This window comes from Gavialis gangeticus, unplaced genomic scaffold, assembly GCF_001723915.1.
Source record: "Gavialis gangeticus isolate Ggan-Ray unplaced genomic scaffold, GavGan_comp1, whole genome shotgun sequence".
NCBI classification, from domain to species: domain Eukaryota; kingdom Metazoa; phylum Chordata; order Crocodylia; family Gavialidae; genus Gavialis; species Gavialis gangeticus.
The window spans coordinates 71,287,769-71,307,005 of record NW_017729032.1 but is presented as its reverse complement, the minus strand read 5'-3'; the positions used below and the strand labels follow the sequence as shown (position 1 = coordinate 71,307,005).

At 42.5% G+C, this 19,237-nt stretch overlaps 1 protein-coding gene across 3 annotated transcripts in view; it reads left to right on the top strand.

Moving 5' to 3' along the window:
- Positions 1-5,804: 5,804 nt before the first annotated feature.
- DGKH (diacylglycerol kinase eta) overlaps positions 5,805-19,237 on the top strand; it is a 283,862-nt gene continuing 270,429 nt past the window's right edge. For all 3 annotated transcript variants that reach the window (XM_019525020.1, XM_019525018.1, XM_019525019.1), the window contains exon 1: positions 5,805-6,061. In XM_019525020.1, the coding sequence (XP_019380565.1) occupies positions 5,888-6,061 (174 nt within the window). In that variant the 5' untranslated portion in view covers positions 5,805-5,887. The remainder of the gene's footprint in view (positions 6,062-19,237) is intronic.

The window sequence follows — 19,237 nt, the reverse complement described above, 5'->3', positions numbered from 1 at the left end:
TTACATTACTATCTGTAATTATGGGTACTAAACTTAATGCATCCTAATAATGACATACAAATGAACATGTAGATGCTCCCACTGATTCCTAGGGTCAGCTTCTAAAATCCATTTGTATAGTCCTCTTGTCTAGGGACAGAAATTACACATAAACCTGTATAAGTGATCAGAAACCAGCTCCAATCTGGGCATGTCTACACATTGCCCTATGGCAACCTAGCAAAATGCTACATCACTGTATGGCATGCTATGGCTATGTAGCAATCATATGGGTCTACACATGATTGCTGGCTATGTGACGGTAGCAATGCACTATCTGGCTATAATGCCTTGCAACAGTGATCTACCTGGTGAATCTAACCATGCACTGCCTGTACACTGTAGTACGGGTGATGACTTCTCTGTGTTTTTGTAGTCGCACCAAGCAAGTACTAAAACACGGCACAGTACTAATTCTGCCAGATGGCGATGTGTAGACATGCCCTGTGTAACACAACGGAGGTTCAGAGCGCATAAACTGCTTTCAACATGGCTGAAACCAGTTTAAAATAAAACTGGATGGATGTAGTATCAGACTTAACTGATTTAGGTTAAATTGGTTTATTGAACTTCTATCCCAGATCCCTTCTAGGTCCAAGTTAACTCAGTCTTTCAGCATCTCAGATGTTTTGCACCTCCCCTGCCGCTCACAGGGTAGGCAAGCTAGCTGTGGTCCAAGCTGTCTGCTCTAGTTGAGCAGGGGGGTGTGCTCTAGTGCCCTCTGGCTTTTGGACTGAGCCACTGAAGGCATTTAGCTGCATTTCCAGAATCAAAAGTGAATTTTTGTTCTCTTGCTTATCGGTTCAATGTATTCAGCTTAAACTATCCTGAGAAAATTGAATTGATTCAGCCTTAGGCTTTTTGACCATCTGTACTTAGCCCCTGAGTTCAAACGTACAGCGTCAAAGTTCTATGCAGACAACATGCATGTGTCATGCTTATTGTTTCAATATGCCTTTTGCATGTGATAGCTTGTTCTTTTTTGGCTGTAGAAATGCAGTGATGCTATATATGGATGAAAAGGTTCACTTGAAAATACTTTGGAGCAGGAAGTGTCATCCATTATTAATGTTTAAACAGTACTCAGCACAACCCATTTCTGTATTACAAATACAGAATAAGAATCATAGGTACACATATTTGCATGATTAGCTCTATATTTGCAAATATGGGAACAAAGCCTGTCCATCTTACTTACTGTATATCTACAGTAATAAGCACTGCACTATAGTTATTGAGAGGCATTGACTTCCCTGAGTGCAGTGCCATATATAGTTATGAGCTGTATGTTAGTATTGCAATATTAATTGGTAAACATATCTATAGGATGATAACACCATAGGCGATAAAAACCCTCTCAACTTTTGAAAGGTCTTGGTTTTCCACAAATCAATCTATCTTTTCTCATGTGCCATCTACCCCAGGGAATTTCTCTCTTCTCTAATTTCACAACCCTACAGGCTGTTTTTAGTCCTTATTGTGCCTGCCTTTTCCTCAGATCTGAAGACTGCACTGCATTTGAAAGCTTGTCTAAATCTATCTCAACTGTACAGTTGGTCCAATAAAATGCAATAAAAGATATTCTCCCTCACATTTCCTGGACCATCACAGCTACATCATTCTAATATTAGCAAAACATATATATGTACACGTGGGAGAGCGCGCGCGCGCGCGCACACACACACTTCCCAGTTGATATTGCAATTCACATTCAGTTGCAATAAACTATCCAAAAGGCTACTGTTCACTGCTTCTGAACTGATCTGAATTTGCTATTTATGCAATGAATATGGAGAAGGATTTTTTTTGGTGGGGTAGAAGACGAGCAAGAGTACCTTCTCTTTAAGTATACTACTTCCTCTTGTGTGCTTGACCTATTTGGTATTCTGGGAACACCAGAGGCCTGCTCATATCTCCTTTAAGTTCTTGGGAGAAAGTTTGGGCTCATAATTATAGGCTAATAAAAAGGAGGACATTGCAGATGATGATTCTTCTTCCCTATAGAGGAGAATGAAGCAAAGACATATTATCCTTTAGATGTTTATGATATGGCCACAATTATGCTGCAATGAAAAGCACTGATTATTAGTTATTATTATTAATTATATGTTATATAGTATTCATTGTTATTATTATACAACAATGCAGTGTGCAGTGTTAATGGTGCAGTGCACAGTGTTAATTGAAAATTGGCTCCTGAAGATAATTATCCTAATGAAGGATACAGAAGATACTATGCCATTTCTTTCAGAACGCAACAATTCAGCGAGAGCAAGGATGGCAGAATCTGACTTTTAGTGCCTGGCACAAAACAGTAGTGTAAAACTAAAGCCCCAATCCTGCAGTGCTTCATGAATGTTCTTTATTTCACCTACTGCAAATAGAATCCCATTAAAATCAATAGAATGACTCATCGTGTGTGAAATTAAGCACATGAGTAGATGTTTGTAGCATTGGGTATAAATAATGGTTTCCATCTGATTCCTAATTAACTCTTGTACTTGGGTATGGCCACACTTACACTAGAGATTTCTCATACCCTTCCCTAGATACATGAGTAGAATTGTAGATGGAATAAAGAAATGGCAACATGTTTTATTTCTTATGTTTATACCTGTCTGTGCATTTAACATGCATCTATTTCTGTGATTAAAATACTTATTCTTGAACACTGATTATCTACAACAGGGAAATAATTTATCATCTTTTGTTAAAAAAAGAAAATCCCAGATCTGAAAGACTGCTGATAATGCGTAAGAACAATCTGAGCTGTAAGATGCAAAACAATAAAAGACAATAGTCAAAAGTACAAATGAAAGAAGCAGAAATATAGGCATTAGGAAAGTGGACAGATAATAGAAGAAAATAACTAAAAAAGCAATCCTTGCAATTGGTGCTATTGTGGTAGTGCCTAAAATCAACAATCACAAATTAAGCAACAGGTAGGACAGGGTGGTGCCTAGAAGCTAACGGATTTAGAGGACCATGAGTTTTTGTAGGCAACAAACTCTTTTTCTGATGGCAAATTAGAGTTCTATTGTAAGCACCCTTATAAGCATCTCTTTGCTGAGGAGTCTGTAATTGCACACGGAGGGCTGTGTAGGGAGAGAAACAGTTCTTCAAGTGCCCTGAAGTGCCCAAAAAGTCAACTCCTGCCCACAGGAGCTTGCAATCTAAAGTTTGAGTTAGATCTAAACTAAGGCAATCCAAGGGCCTCTAGAGTAAAGTGGCTTCTTAAGTCTATGCAAAGTATCCCAAAACAAAACTCTACTCCATAAAGGGAGTAGAAACCTGAGAGTTCACGGTACTTAGAATATGTTCTTATCAGTTTAATCGCTGATACATCCTGGATGTGAGGACTGAGGGACTAGATTTTTGGTGCCACGAGAGGCCTGGGAGCTTGCTCCAGCAGCTTCATGCACAGGCTTGGTATCAGTACCCAAACCTGTTAGCCTCTAAGCGAAGTGGCCCCATCCTACTGTCTGCCTAATGTGTCTGTTGCTTTTAACATCATAGAGAAGTAGGGTTGGAAGGGATCTCCACAGGTCATCTAATCCAACCCCCTGTCTGAGGCAGGATCTTCCCTATCCAAACCATCCCACCCAAACCATAATCTAAACTGGGGTGGGCAATTATTTTGACTGAAGGGCCACTTAATGAGTTTTGGTGAGCTGTTGAGGGCCACACACAAAATCTTTCAGAAGATATAATTTTAACAAAGTATAAAAAACAAATCATATACTAAAAATCAAGTATCTATTATAACATATTTTAGTTTTATATCAAAAAATAATTTTTGTCCAGACCTGTGTTTTGTTGAATAGCATAGATAGAGGTGATTGCATAATAACACTAAATTAAGTCTTACTCTTGTCTACTGTGTTTGGGGGCAGGTGTGGTGTGTCTGTTGTGTTAGCAGCTCCCCCACTTGCACCAGGGAGCTGGCCAGGGGAGGGTGGGAGGGCAAGGGACGGGTGCAGCAGAGCTTGCCTGGGCGGTGCTGGTGTGGCCTGCCCCCTCCCCCCTATCCAGCCCATGGCTACTCCAATGGCACTCTGCATGGGGCTGAGTCCCACCTGCACCACGCTCCTGCTGACCCCAGCTCTGACCAATATACACAGCTTCCCAGCAGGGCTGCAGCTGCCTGGGTACTGCTTGGCTCCAGTGGCTCCTCCTCCTCCTGCCCTTGCTGTACTGCACTAGGCAGCAGGCAGTGTGGGGAAGCCATAGGGATATGGCACCACATGCCCAGCTAGGTTGGGGTGGGGGAAAAGCTGTAGCTGAGCAGCCCCTGCCCCAGCATGCAAGGCTCTAGCTCCAGCTTCTGGCTGCCTTCCACCCACTTTGCCCACCTGGCACAATGAGCAGCCACTTGCAGGCAGCCAAGCGGGTAGAAGGCAGTCAGGAGCTAGAGCCCCCACAATGCACAGAAAAGTGTTGAGGTAGGAGCCGCCTGCTGCATCTTCCCCACAGCCTGGCCCAGCATCTGCTGCCTGGCACATATCCCCATGGCTTCCCTGTGTTACCCACTGCCTGGAGTGGCACAGCAGGAGCAAGAGAAGCCACTGGAGAGGGGAGGGGAGTAGCTGAGCAGTTCCCAGGTGCCTGCAGCCTCACTGGGAGCACCCACTCTGAGAAGCTGTGTGTTAGTCAGGGCTGGGGTGGATGGGTGTGGCACAGGCTGCCTTAGCTGGAAATGTGTGTTGCTTGGCCCCATGCAGAGCATTGTGGGCCACATACATACAATCAATTGGCAGGTGCCTGCCTGTGGGAGGCTGGATCCAGGCAGTAGGCTGTATTTTGCCCACCCCTGATCTAACCTCTATATAAAGCTACTGTCAACCTTCACAAAGCCAACCTAAGGCACTGACCTGCCACAAGGTAAAGCAGGGGAAACACGGTGGCAGCTGGTGTCCTGCTTTTTTGAAATTGTGTCAAAATAGACTCAGGAGATCCCAGGAAGGGGGGGCCATGCCCTACTACACAGGAAGGCTAACCCCCCCCCCCAGTCCCAACCAATCTGACCACAGAGCAACTCCTTTCTGACCCCAACCCTGGCACTTGGTCTGGCCAGGGGTGGGGCAGCAAGACCCTCTAGCCAGGGATTTCTGGGTTTGGTCCCAGAAACACTGGCATGCTCCAAAGAACCTTGTCTGCCTATGTCCTTAGACCAACACGGCTACAACCCACACCACTTAAAAGCACCTTGACTCGTGCAGCACAAAGAGGTGGTAGGTCGGCAGGGAGCAAGCAGCAAAGCCCAGGAGCAGGGGGAATCCCCATGGGGTAGCATCAGTACCCAGGCCACTGGCTGCCCAGCCTCTTCTTGACCCCTTCCAGTGAGAGCCAGGCCACCACAGCCCTTGAGGCACTACCACAGCTGTGCCCCTTGGCCTTGACCTAGGCCGCCGGCAGGGGAGTGACAGAGAAGCCGGCTGGAAGCGACCCCCCAGAAACACCTCGTCCAGCGGTTCCCAAGCTGTAGGGAGGCAACGTGAGCGGGTGGGGTGAGAGCGAGGACTCACGCTGACGAAAAGAGGCCGTCGACGGGGTCATGCTGAGGAAAAGTTTGGGAAGGAAGCCCTGTCTGCCTGCGTCTTCCTCCCCCAGCTCCAGCGCGCAGGACACGCCTCGGCCCTACCCCGGCTTCTCCCAAGGCGGCGCTGCACGTGGGAACGCCAGAAGATGGCGGCTGGCGGGGGGGGCGGTGCCTGCAGCGCCGGCTCCGGGCTCCTCCCCTCTCCGCCCTCGTCCCCCGCCTCCTCCTCCCCGGGGAGGGGGGTGGCGGTGGCGGACTGCCCGGGCTGAGCCGGACTCGTGCGCTGTGTCTCGGCAGGAGTGCGGGAAGATGGCCGGGGCTGAAGCGGGCGTGAGCGGCGCCGGCATCCAGCAGCAGCAGCACTCGGCGGTGGCGGCCGCCGCGGCGGGGCCCGGGGACGAGTCGTCGGACAGCGAGGGGGAGCACGAGGGGCCGCAGAAACTCATCCGCAAAGTGTCCACGTCGGGTCAGATCCGCACCAAGGTACGAGCCGGCCGCGTCCCCCCGCCAGCTGTTGCGCGCACATCTGTGCTCGGGTCCCGGGGCGGGGAGGGCTGCAGCGGGGCCGGGCAGCGCCCTGGCTGCCCCGCGGGGCGAGTGACAGGACATGGCCAGTCCTTCCTTCCAGCTCCCACTTCCTCCCGCCGGGAAGCGCCGCCGCCCGCGCACAATAGCTGGGCAGCGCCCCCTCCCCCCGCGCCGACACCCCGAGGCTCCGGGCATCCCGCAGCCCGCGGAGGGGCTCGTAGCTGCCCTTGGGCCGCGCGGCAGGCAGGGGCAGCCCCGCGTGAGCCGGTCCTGCGGGAGAGCCGCGCAGCCAGAAGTTGCTCCCTTAGTTTTTGATTCTTGCATCTCTTTGCCGAGGAGACTGGGCTTGCACACTGAGGGCTGCGCAGGGAGAGAAACAGCTCTGCGAGTGCCCTGAAAACTCCTGTAAAGGGGAGTGCGTGTGCATGACAGTGTGCGAAGGGGGCACAGTGCCCGGGTGGAGGGCATGCACCCGTGGGAAGGGTGCAGGTGTGCGGATGTGGAGGGTGTGCATGTGTGTGAAAGGCGCAGTATGCGAGTGCACCTGGGTGAAGGGTGTGCATATGCATATGTGAAGGGTGTACACGTGTGTGAAGGGTGCAGAGTGGATGTGTGTGAAGGGTGTAGTATGTGCATCTGGGTGAAGGGTGTGCATATGCGTGGGTGAAGGGTGCAGAGTGCATGTGCATGGAACGTGTGTGTGTCCATGTGAAGGGTGCAGTATGTGAGTGTGCACCTGGGGGAGGGTGCAGAGTGTGGGTGCAAGTGTATGTGGGTGAAGGGTGTAACTTGTAGGTCCGTGTGTCAGTGAAGGGTGCGGTGTGCGTGGCATACATTGGTGAAGGGTACAGGGTGTGCATGTGAAGGTGTGTATGAGGGGTGCAGGAGTGGGCAGGTTGGTGTGTAGAACTAAATCTTCCAAAGTACTAAAAAAAAGATGTTTCTTTAAAATAATGTTTTTGCTTAACTTATTTTGCAGCTTTGCTTCCATTTTGGGTAAAATAAACTGACTACCAATGTAACTAAGTTCACAAAACAGGAAGGATTAGCTTTATCCCTTACAGTTCACAATAATGTGCAAACCAGGCTATAAATAAAGCTCCACTTCATTAAAAGTGATAAGTCTTTTTGTTAAAGACAAGATCTGTATTTAAAAAATTCACTAGCACTTTATTTTATAACTCATAATGCATTATTTAAAAGTAGCTATATTTAGAAAGACAACTCCCATTTAGTTTAAGGTGTTGTATGTTTGCTATTGTAGCGGCTGGTGATCAGTGGTTACATGAAACCAACAGAGCAGAGAACATCAGGGAACTGCTCTTTTCACCAGACTAGTCCCTTTTAATTTGAATTAGATTTGTTAAGCATCACTTAGTGAATGTGTTTGTAGGGTAAGGTTCTAATTAAATGGACTTGGGTTTGTTTTACGGCTAAGAATAGACTTTTGAAGGAAACCAAGGCACATATATAATGTTTATCCTTGAAGTTTGTAAGGCATTATAACTTAACACTGTGCTATTCTTCTCCAGTGGTTGTTTACACAGACACTTGAAACATTTCTGCAACTTGGTATTGGTATTAATTCCTTGGCTTAGCACTGTCTTTGAAAGCTTCTGTTAGTAATTCTTCTTATTTTAGTTTAGGACTGTTTAATTTTTTTTGATGTCTTGGTACAGTTGATCATTGGTTAAAATTACTATATGATTATCCTTTGCAGACTGAGTGATGATTTGGTATTGAGTTTTTTAATGTGTACATCATGAGCTTTATTGAGTGCATGTAGGACTGCCTAGCTTGTTGCTTTCATGAACATGCATTTAGCATTTCTAAAACTGGCAGTGCTCATAGAGAACAGCAAAACTTCATTTTCTTCTCCTAAATTAAAAAGAGAGTTTTTGACCAAGAAAAGAAGAAATGGGAAAATAAAAGAAAGCATTACATATGAAGATTTGTTTAGATGGAATATTCAGCACTACTTTTCCATGCATCTGTTATGCATTGCTATTCAACTGAGACTTCTGCAGTATTATTTGTCAAAGTCCAATTTTGCCATCCACATTTACTTGAGCTGTAACTTTCTCCACAAAATAAAGTTCTGTTCATTTCAGTAAGCTGTTACTCAAAATGTGTAATGGTATTAGGATCAGACTTGAAACTTCATTATTAACTTTATTTGTGTGCACCCATGCTGTCTGCCCAGTGCTTTGGGAAAATATCTTTGTCCAAGTAGGACTAATACCCATATTTGGATTATTGTCTTAAACTCTTTTCAACGCACCTTAACCTACTTTCCAGACAACCTGGATGCCTGTAAATTTGTGCTGTTTCAAGAAGAGGTGGGAAAGAGTAAGTTTCTAAGCTGAGGACTGAAACTATCTTTTGGGAAAGTACCCTTTGGGATTAAATCTGGGAGGTATTCACTTAAGCCCCTTTGCTGTTTCCTGTGCAACAGTTGCTGAGGGAGAGGTAATTGTTAAGGTTACCAGGACTCAAGATTTCATAGGTTTTTATGGGTTAAATGGACATCTTTAAACTTTCCCCAGGAAGATGTTATATGCTATGGAGTATAGACACTATATACTAATATAGCTAAATAAACATTTTACAATAACCTACATCAAGTGAAGTTCATGGCATTTAGTTGAAATTCCGAGTGGAGGGCATTGCAGTAAACCTGAATCTACCTGAATTCATCTGAACATGAATTGTACCCCTTTTCTCCTCATCTTTCCGAGTCCAGAACACTGTCAGAGGAGATAGTCACTAAGATGCAAGATGAATGAAGCTTTCATGTAGGGGCCATGAGGAAACAGTAGTCGGGCTACGCTGTTCTATAGGAGTAGTCCAGAGACCAAATTCTGCCCCTATGTACGCTATGTTATTTCATCCCCTTTTAAGACGATGGTCAAAAATGTCTCAAAAGCAGACCATGTTGGTACCTTTTTAAATGAAATGGATAACTTTATTTTAACTTGGCTGTTCGGCTTTGCAGCAGCTGGGAGCTGCATGCTGCACAGGCCACTCTATATGGGTCCCTTGCCACACCACTGGTGGCCCCCTGCTGAGCTGTGCTGTGGGCACCAACCCATAGCTGCACCACACTACCTGGATGCCCCTGTGCTATGCAGGGGCTCTGGGCTTCATGGGCCCAGTGACCACCCTAGCCCCAGGGACAGGAACAGGAAACAAAAGCTGGGGGGGAGGCTGGAAAGCCAGGAGACAGCATCCTGTGGAGTACTGGGGGGAGTGGTGCTGTGTACGAGCCTGGGGGCTGTAAATTAACCTTTTGGGACCTGCCAGTTGGCAGCTCTGTGGTCTCCAAAGTCTGTCTATCGTCAGTTTGGTTCTGGTCACTATAAAAAATATTCCCTATAATGAAGACCACACTTCAAAAACAATATCTTGTTTCCACTCTGTTGAAACTGAATCCTATCTGGGGAGGGAAGGTTTTAGATTAGAGCCGACAATAGATTGTCTTGGGGACAATTGCTAGAATAGTAAGTGAAATGGTCCCTGGGCACTTGGTGGTAGATTAGATAGCTAAGTGTAGTTACAGTTCCTGCTCTTCACTAACAAGTGGATTTCAAGAATAGCACTTCCAGAGCTGACCTTACTTCAGTGGATCTGTGCTCAGTTAATGGGAGTACTCTCCTTGCTCCTCAGATCTGTGTTTTATTTTGGAATGAAGTGAATGCTCTAGTGGAAAATAAGTTAGGGAATGCAGAGAAATTATTAATTATTGAACATTTAGAAGTATAAACAGACCTGCAACTTGTCCTGTGCAGAGTGTTTTCTGAAGTCTGGGTATGTTTTAGTTGGTAGAGATGATGGATACAGCAGGGTTGTTTAATTTACAGCGAGTTGATTTCCCCCCCCAAGTTTGGATGTGTTTTTGAGATGTCAGAAATCATAGGGCAAAAAAAGTAAAATAATTTAATTGCCACCAAATAATTATAGTCTTCACTGAGTTACACCATTTAGGAAATTGCACTTTGAAAAGCTTTCTAAACTCTTCCACATGGTAAAGCTTAATAGGGACAAGTCTCATTGGTCACTTCCTGTTTGTTTCTGGTATGCATTTCTTTCTGCATTTCATGCTACTGCATTAGACTTCAGTGAAGATCATTTTCTACCATGTAATCTGCTTTATCTTAGGTTTCCTATTTAATAGTTTCAAACATTGATAACCATTCAGCAGTTGTATGTTTTAGAAAATATAACTGTTCCAAAATCTATCGAGAATATTAAGGCAAAAAATCCAACTTGAACTCTGTTTCTTGTATGCATCTCTTAGGATCTTCTAAAGTTGCCCAATTGCACAGATTCTCAAGTGCAATATATAATTTATAGTTTATTTTACAGCTGTAGTAATCTGCATAAAATCTCTAGTATAGTCTATCAGCATGTGTATATATATACCATGGGCAAAATTGAAGTTATAAAGTATGCAGTGCTCTTCCTTAATTTTTTTTGCATCTGATAGCACCTAAAGGCAATAGGTTAAGATCTCTAGAAAAGCCATTGCCTCAGCTCATCTGTATGTGTGTGTGGTGTACTATTTTCCCCACAGAGCAGAGTTAGTTACACAATTAGTTGCACTGCAGGGCAGGCAGTGCTTATCAAATGTTTCACAAGCTTGTTGAGAGCTTCTGCAAAATCAGTTGCAAATTACCATAGTTTTCAATACAATGTATAGGGTAGGATAGCATTTTAGAGGCTAATTAGTTGAGAGGGATATGAACATTTGTAGGCAACCACCTACTTTGTCAGATACATTTCTGTCAGACTGCATCTGACAAAGTAGGTTTTTATCTTTAAAAAAAAAAAAAAAAAAGCTCATGCCTATCTGAACCGTTTAGTCTGTAAGGTGTAACCCTGCCCTACCTATTGCCTGACTTTAGACTAACATGGATAAACCACCTGTTCGCTCATCGTTTTCAGTGGAACCTTTACAGGAAACTGTTCTTAATTGATTGAAAAAGTCAGCTTTTCATTCTACAATATTTTAATAATGGCCTTGCTCCAAAAAAGGTTAAAGTAATCGTGTTTATAATAGCACTAGTTTAGTCTTTCTCTGCTCTGCATGAATATGTAACTGAATCACTTTAAACACACTTTTCAAGAAGTTTTTTTTTAATGGAAAATTTCTGCTGCAAAACATGACTGCTTCAGAAAGTTATGAGTGGCTGAACATGATACATAGAAGAGAGTGGAGTTAGAATGGAAATAGCTATGTTACTTTTAGCGGTCATTGCCACTTTAGTTTGTAACTTGTTTATATAGCTGAACTGAAATCTGTTTAGACATTTTAGTGATAAATGTATTGGCAAAGCTAGAGCTATTTGTAGGTATTTGCCAGACATGGGGCAGGAAATGGAAGAGTTTATAGAATCTTCAGTAGGTATTTGCAAGCGGTTCTTCAAAGAAATCAACTTTGGTGTCTTTTAAGAAATATAATTTCTTGAAAGGACTGATAGAACTTTGTTTTGTAAAATAACAGGAACTGCTGATGACTGGTGAGCTGTAGTTTTGAAGAAACGTAGGATAATCTGATTTTCATTTGGATTAGTATGAGAAATTCGCTTTTTAGGGCTTCCCCTTTTTAAGAGGATATGGGTAGGGAAATGGGTCCAGGGCATCTTTAGCTAGTTTAGTGTTTTCATGGAAGATATATGATGAGTAGAAGAAATTGCAATGGCATATTTAGGTGCAAAGGTCTTTTCTACAAGGCTTCATTCTTAACAAGTATCCTTATAATCTCTTTATGTAGTGGCTGTATCCAGAATGTCGTAGGTTCTTCCAGAGGAAAGCAGTCTTTGCCAAAACATGATTGGCAAACATATCCCTAAATGCTGCAGCTTTCTGTGTAAGGTTTTGTCTTGCTTTGTATTTTGTCATGATTGTTTTCAAATATCCAGTGATATGACTTGTATATTAGACTTGAGTATTCTTGGCTGAGTCCCAGCATGCTTTAACATCTTCCTAAGAGAGGTTATTTCAGTCAGTCATTACATTTAGGTGGATGCAATATACTATATATTGTATCATTCTTGAAGATGTACAAAAAGGAAGTGGTTTAACTAACAAATTAAAAGCTTTCAGCTTGTTTCTCTTTTTGCTGTGGAATGGAAATTTTAAATTTTTTTGTTTTTATTTATTTAAGCTGAGAGCTTATTTTGAGAATTTAGGTTTGTTTGAAGCTTATTTTTAAAAGATGAACTTAAAAAGGAATGCTTTCTAATGATTGTCTGGGTTTTGACAAAATTGTTTGTTAGTTCAAAGGGATATGGCTAGACACTGGTGTACATGTAGGAGTGTTGATGAGCTGAATGCAATGGGATGGTTTGATTAAATAATTAATATTAATAAAATAATGGGTGTATAATCTTATAATGCTTTTGTTCTTAATGTGACCAAGGTTATTTTCTTCCCCTCTCCTGCTGCTCCCTTCCACTTAGTGAATTCCCTTCTGGCTGTAAAGACAGATGGGACATGTTGATCCGGCAATTATTATCAAACGTTAGCATTGACAGGATGCAAGAAAGAGAGGATTATTGTAAAAGGACCCCTCTACCGAAAATACCTTATTCCACTAAATTCAAGTGTCCAGTCCTACAGGACATGGGGACAAAGTACATTTTCTAACAGCTGGGTCTCTGTTCATGTAGGACTCTGTAGATAACCCATTTATATCTTATTTCCAGTAATGAATAGCAAGCTGGTACATAGAGGATACGCGTTATGTGTTTGTATCAGGTTGCCAGCTCTTAGTATACAATGACTGAAGAAATTTAAGAGTAGAGTAGGAAGTATTATTTGTTCTGCATACTAACCACATTACAGATTACTGTGGCAAAGCCTGTGTCTGAAAGGAAAGGTCAAATACTTCTTTCTAGCTGAGGATGATATAAAAAAGTCATGAGGAATGGTGAGGGATTCAGTAGAAACATTATGAACTATGGAAATTAAGCATAACTCTTTATTTGGTGGTCAAGATTGTGGATACTACCTTTCCTTATGGTGTTTGGTTCCTTAAATCTCTTGGCATCATTTCCTCCTTGTACAGGTTGAACTTGAGCTAGCTAGTGTTCTGCATGAAAGCCGCTTTAGCCAGGTACACAATAGAGAGAGTAGAATCTATGATTAATAAGGAAGTGGTGTGGAATTTGGTACTGGCATGTTAATGAACTGCATCCCAAAGTATCACTAAAAGCTACAGATCAAGAATCGCCATGCATAATGGCACTATTGTTATTTTTCAGATGTTAAAATTAAGGCACAGAGAGCCTTGCTGGGCACTGTGTAGCCCAGAGGGATAGGTTTTTGTTAGAGAATGAAAATAACAGGACTCTAGTCTTGAATGGTTGATTTTCTGTGATATTTCCCCCCTTTTTTTTTATGTTTCTTGTTAATATTTGGGGTAAGAATAGGTTGTGTCATGAAGGCATGTACAATGTAATTAGCTGTGTAATGAACATCTATAGTTTGGTGTACAGTAAATGAAACCAGACTCCTCCAGCAGAGTTGTTTTTAGTATGGACAGTTCTGTTCATTTTACTGATCTGGTGACCTGATCATCTCTTTCATTGAAAAAATACACCACACCAAAACTGAATAACTTTTTCTCTTACTGTGGGGAAAAAAGGAATATGATATTCCCTTTAGCTCCATCTTTTATATTTTCCTATTAACTTTGGAGGGGAAGTGGAGCAGATACGTGGCACACAGCATTTACTTAGGTGGAAATGCTATTTGCTGGTGTTAAGTTAATTTTTAGGAAGTGATAAATAACTGTGTTGGTATATATGTTGTGCATTAGCTGTCATTGTAAACTTTGTTCAGTGCAAAATCTTTCCCCTGCCACCTAGTGGCCTTTAATAGCGCTTGCTACTAGCAGCCAGCATGGGAGAGCTGGTTGTTTCTGCTCTTTATGATTGAGTAAACTTACTGCAGAGTAAAATCTGGAACAAATTATTCTGCAGAAATCCTGTTGTGTGTCTGCACCCAGTATGACAGCTACTTGTTATTAAGCCCAAGAAATTTAGGTAAAGGGGCAAGCAAGTATGGGGAAGAAAACAAAGTTACGGCTATGCATATCTTACTCTCTCTGTATAACAAACAGGACCATCAGTCTTATGAAATATAAAGCATTTGTTTCATCACAGCACAGCAGACTTCATGCTCACTTAAAAGAGCTGTTATTTTATTAGTAAACTCAAAATACAAGCACTGTACATCATGCTTTTGAAAAGAAACATTGGTCATAGTCCAGCAAAACATTTAAGCACGTGCTGAAATTTAAGCACTTCAGTAGTCCTGTTAACCTTGATGTGATTGATTACACTCTTAAAGTTAAGCATGTGCTTTAGAGCTTTGTTGGATAAGGGCCATAAACATTCTGAGTACACATTTATGCCACACTGATCAACTTAAGAGCATGTATTTTGTACATGCATGGTTCTGCTATGTAAGCATTTTATGTTGTATATCTATCAAGAAACAGCAAATTAGAATTTTCACATAATTTTACTATCATTTGATAAATGTTTCTGTTTAGCAGTATGTTATTTTAAAACAAAGGGTTTTAGATACTGAAACCAAGATAATGAAAAAGAGTTAACATTGTTATGTTGTGATGAACTAGGCAATACTTGATGAGCACACGTTTGTTTATTATGTGGGTAGGGGAGTGTAAGATTTTATGAAGTGCTTAACTGTTCATTTCCTTTCTTTTTAGTGTTGAGTTTTATAAGTGGTGTGAGAGAGACGTGCACTATTGTCCCCCAGCAATCTAAACAAGTTTTTTGAACTAAACATTTTGTTGAACGTGGACTGAATCTCACAACCGGAAGAAAGCAACACTAGCCTCTATGGCACTTCCAGAGTGAACCTTTTGTGGGGAACATGGCAGAGTATATTCATCATAGTTCTCTGGGTCCTTCATGAAATGACTGGAAAAAATGCTGCTGTCTTGTAATTCTGTGCACAGCTCTGGTGACTTGATTAGGTTCCATGCTTTTGAAGGGCAACAGGCCACTTAGGACAGTCGCATCCTGTTGTGTAGTTGTTCAACCTCAGCAAGCTGAGTTTGTGACTGTTGCATTGCTGTGTGCTCAGGAACTACAGGGAGGGCAAAGTCTACCCCAAATCCTAGTGAGGAGGGTGGGGTTTCCTTGGCTCAGTAACAGCTTGAGGAAGTCTGAATGGGTCATTGTGGCTAGTCATTAGGGAGAAGATTGCTTCTTCCCGTTATGCATTTAATGTTGATCATGAGGAGGGAGGGAGGGGGAAGGCCCAGACATTCCTGTCTTAGTTTTAAATCTCTGGTAACAGTGTAGGTTGATTGACATCTTTTTTTTCCAGCTGCTGCTCTGTGAAGCTTCATTTAGAAACTTTCCCAGAGAGAACAAGTGACTGGGCTCAAGGAAGGCTGCTGGACATGAAGGTCAGGGAGGGTGATGGGGAAGCAGGGCTCACAGGGATAGGAAGAGTTATGGGTATATGTACTTTCTACCCTTTGTCTTCTCTCTACTTTCTGCATTGATACAGATATGTTTGGGGATGAGAGAGAGCCCAAGGGAAGTGGTGCTGGCTCCTACCCTGGGGGTCTTTAAGAGGAGGCTTGATGCCTACCTGACTGGAATCATTTGAGCCCAGTTTTTTCTCCTGCCCAGGCAGGGGGTCAGACTTGAAGTTCTACAAGGTCCCTTCCGACCCTACTTCTATGATTCTTTTGGAGCTACTGTAATGGAGATGAGCAAACCACTTCCTCACTGACATCTAACTGTTGTAACCATTCATTATTTGCATAGTCATATAGCTCTGTGGGTACTGCTTTATAGCCCAACACTATAGGTCTTGGTTGCAAGGAGCTTGCAATTTTAAGTCAGATTTCGCGCAAGGAGATGAGAGTGAGTAGTACAACCTAACATGCTTTTGCAGAGGGGGTACTAATATTAAGAATATTTCTCCCCAAACTCAGGTGATTACTGCTGGTCCACTGTAGGTTGAATGAAGGTTGGGTTAAGGTGGTGCATTTCATGCCTATTTCAGGTTTAACCTTTTATGAACCAATGGAAAGAATATCCCCTGTACTATATCTACTGATATGTATTTTGTAGACTATTTGTACACATGTATTTTATTTTTCACACTACAGTAAGAGCTAGCATGTGTTTTACACATAGATATCTTCCAGGCATATTGCCTACTCCAAATAGATTGCCAGCTAGGGCAGAGGTTGGCAGTGCTTTTCTGGTGATGGGCCAGAATGACCTATCTCAGGTCCAAGACAAGATGGCACTAGGACTCAGCTGTTGTCTCTTCCTGCAGCTACTTTTGTCCACCACACAGTCGCAGTGTGGGTGAAGCACCTGGCCACAGCAAAATATAGGTGAAGCAGCCTTCCCCTCAAATGCTGCTTAAGTTCCTGTTCCATTTGCTAGATCCAGCCTGGCCTAGGAACTTGTGTCTTTGTATTGTTGTATGACCCAAGGCTGCACTTGAGACCTAGGAAGGTAAGTGATGGGTCCAGGTTTTTGGGAATGGCGGATAGAAAAAATACATTTTAAGTATTTGCTATTCTCCATAGTTAAGCAAACCTTATCTGTTGATCAGATGTTTTGTGATAGAAGTGGAGGAGGAAAGTGAAATAAAGAGGAGGAAGAGGATATACTGATCTTAAAAGCCATTTCTGGGTAGGTATTTCATACATGATTTACATGAGCAAGATGGCAGATTAAAATGCTATCCTTGACAGCTCCACATATTTTTTTTAGAAAATCTCTTTTCACTGTAGCACCAGGCACTCTAAAACTGAGGTGTGGATTCTGTGTACTCATGTAGGTACATTTTGCAGGTTGAGGTGTCTAAGCTTTATGTGTCAATGAGATGCAAAATTTTAGAAACAGCTATGTGAAGTCTTCCAGGAAGCCCACTTAAATATCTTGTCTGCTAGCAGGCAGGTCTCTCCTCCTTCATTTCCAGTAAATTTTATTTCTTGAAAAGCATTGTGGGTTTTCACGAGCCATCATATTAGTGTGTCCTGCTTTTCCAGTATCAGATCTATGTTAACAATTTTGGTTCCAAGTATTTTAAAGTTTTCTTTCAAAGATCTCATTTTCCTTGTTACTCCAATAAGGCTTTTTTGAGTTTTTGTAGTTCCTGTCTTGGTCATGTTATATTAGATAAGGTATAGAGAAGTCTGTCATGTATATGTTTTTCCTTTGTATGTTTAAGACTGGCCTTATAAAAAAACGTTACTTTTTTGCAAAAATCCCATTTCATCACTTTTGCTACAAATCTAATACCATTGGTTATCAGTTTGCTTTCCCCCTTAGTGCATCTTTTTCTGACCTAAAAGGTATTATAAGTGATTTTAATGAGTTGTGGAATTTCCTGCAAGGTTAATCAAAAACCTACACCACTCTACTATACCTAAATAAACTGTTTCTGACCTGGTGTTGCTTTGTTAATGTTTTTGAAATGATATTAAACAGAGTCTCCTAGTCTTATAATTTTCATGTTGGACACATTCTATCATACTTAATTTTGTCCTTTTCCAGTCAATTTAGAAATGACTGTAAAGACTGACTATATAACATAACAGTTAGTGACTTAAGAGTTACCTAAATTAATAAATCCCACACATGGGTCTTGAAGTTTTTGTCTTTCCCTTTTTTCATTTTAAAGATTTTTTTTTTCTTTTTTGGCCATTGACCTTGGGAGCAATGACATGTTTTTAACTTTATATATGTGAATAGTATCACTGAGACAATTCTGCAAAAAGTTACTCTCCTGAGCCAAATGTTTACGCTAAAGAAATGTTTCTCTACTTAACATTTCAAACTGAAGTTTGAGTTTGCTTCTGTTACTGTATTTACTTGAATACAGGACGAACCCTTTTCCTTCCTCAGCACGGGGAAAAAAAGCTCCTTGTCTTATATTTGTATACAAGGAAACCTCATTAAATACATTGTCTGTCATTAAACTGCTGCCAAAAGCAGCATGTGTTTAGTAATGGAAACCAACTGTGAAGGTGATTGAATGCAGCCAACACAGAACACGACAATAAGATACATGGCCCATATTGGGTAAACATCATGATGGGGACCTATCTTTTGATTCATTTTAGCCATTAAAAGAATGACTGGGTATTCCCTTCACAGGGAACTGGCACTGGGGCTGAAGATACTGCAATACCTGGCTGGCACCAGGAGAGGCAGACCCAGCCCTGACATAGTCCTTTCCATGGCAGAAACGCTTGACCTTAGCCAAAAGGCTGAGATGCTGATTAGAACCTACCTTATTTGGTGCCAAAAAATATATACATTTTAAGGGGATTGCCGGTTATGTAAAAATTCTGGTTATCCAAAATAACCTGGCAGGGGTTTTCAGGTAATGTGGAGTGGGGGTGGGGTGTGGTAGCAGCTGCACATGGAGCAGGCTGGGGAGGGGTGGGGATGGCAGTTGCCACGCGCAAGCTTTTTTCCTCATGGCCAGCCAGAAATTCCAGTCAATAAAATTTCCAGTTACTTAAGTACCGGATAACAAAGATTTTACTGTGTATAACTATACCTCTAATAACATGTCTTGTGACCTCTGTGGCTCACTTGATAGTCCAAAAACACATTCACAGTTGTGTCATTCTTAGTCCTGTTACAAAGAACATACCACATGCCTGTGTGCCCATTGCTGTCACTTTGAAACTGAACGTACCCTAAGGATAGGTTAGTGCAGCCCATCTGATTAAGATATACAGTAGTGTCTATTGTGCTCAGCCTTTCCATAGTTTCATAGTTGGTAGGGTTGGAAGGGACCTGAGCAGATCATAGAATCATAGAAGTAGGGTCAGAAGGGACCTTGTAGATCTTCAAGTCCGACCCCCAGCCTGGGCGGGAGAAAAGACTGGACTCAAATGAGTCCAGCCAGGTAGTCATCAAGTCTCTTCTTAAAGATCCCCATGGCAGGAGCCAGCACCACTTCCCTAGGAAGTTGGTTCCAGCTCCTAGCTGCCCTAACTGTGAAGTAGTTCTTACGGATGTCTAATCTAAACCTACTCTCTAATAATTTGTGTCCATTGTTCCTTGTCATGCCACAGGGCGCTAGGGGAAACAGTGTCTCCCCTAA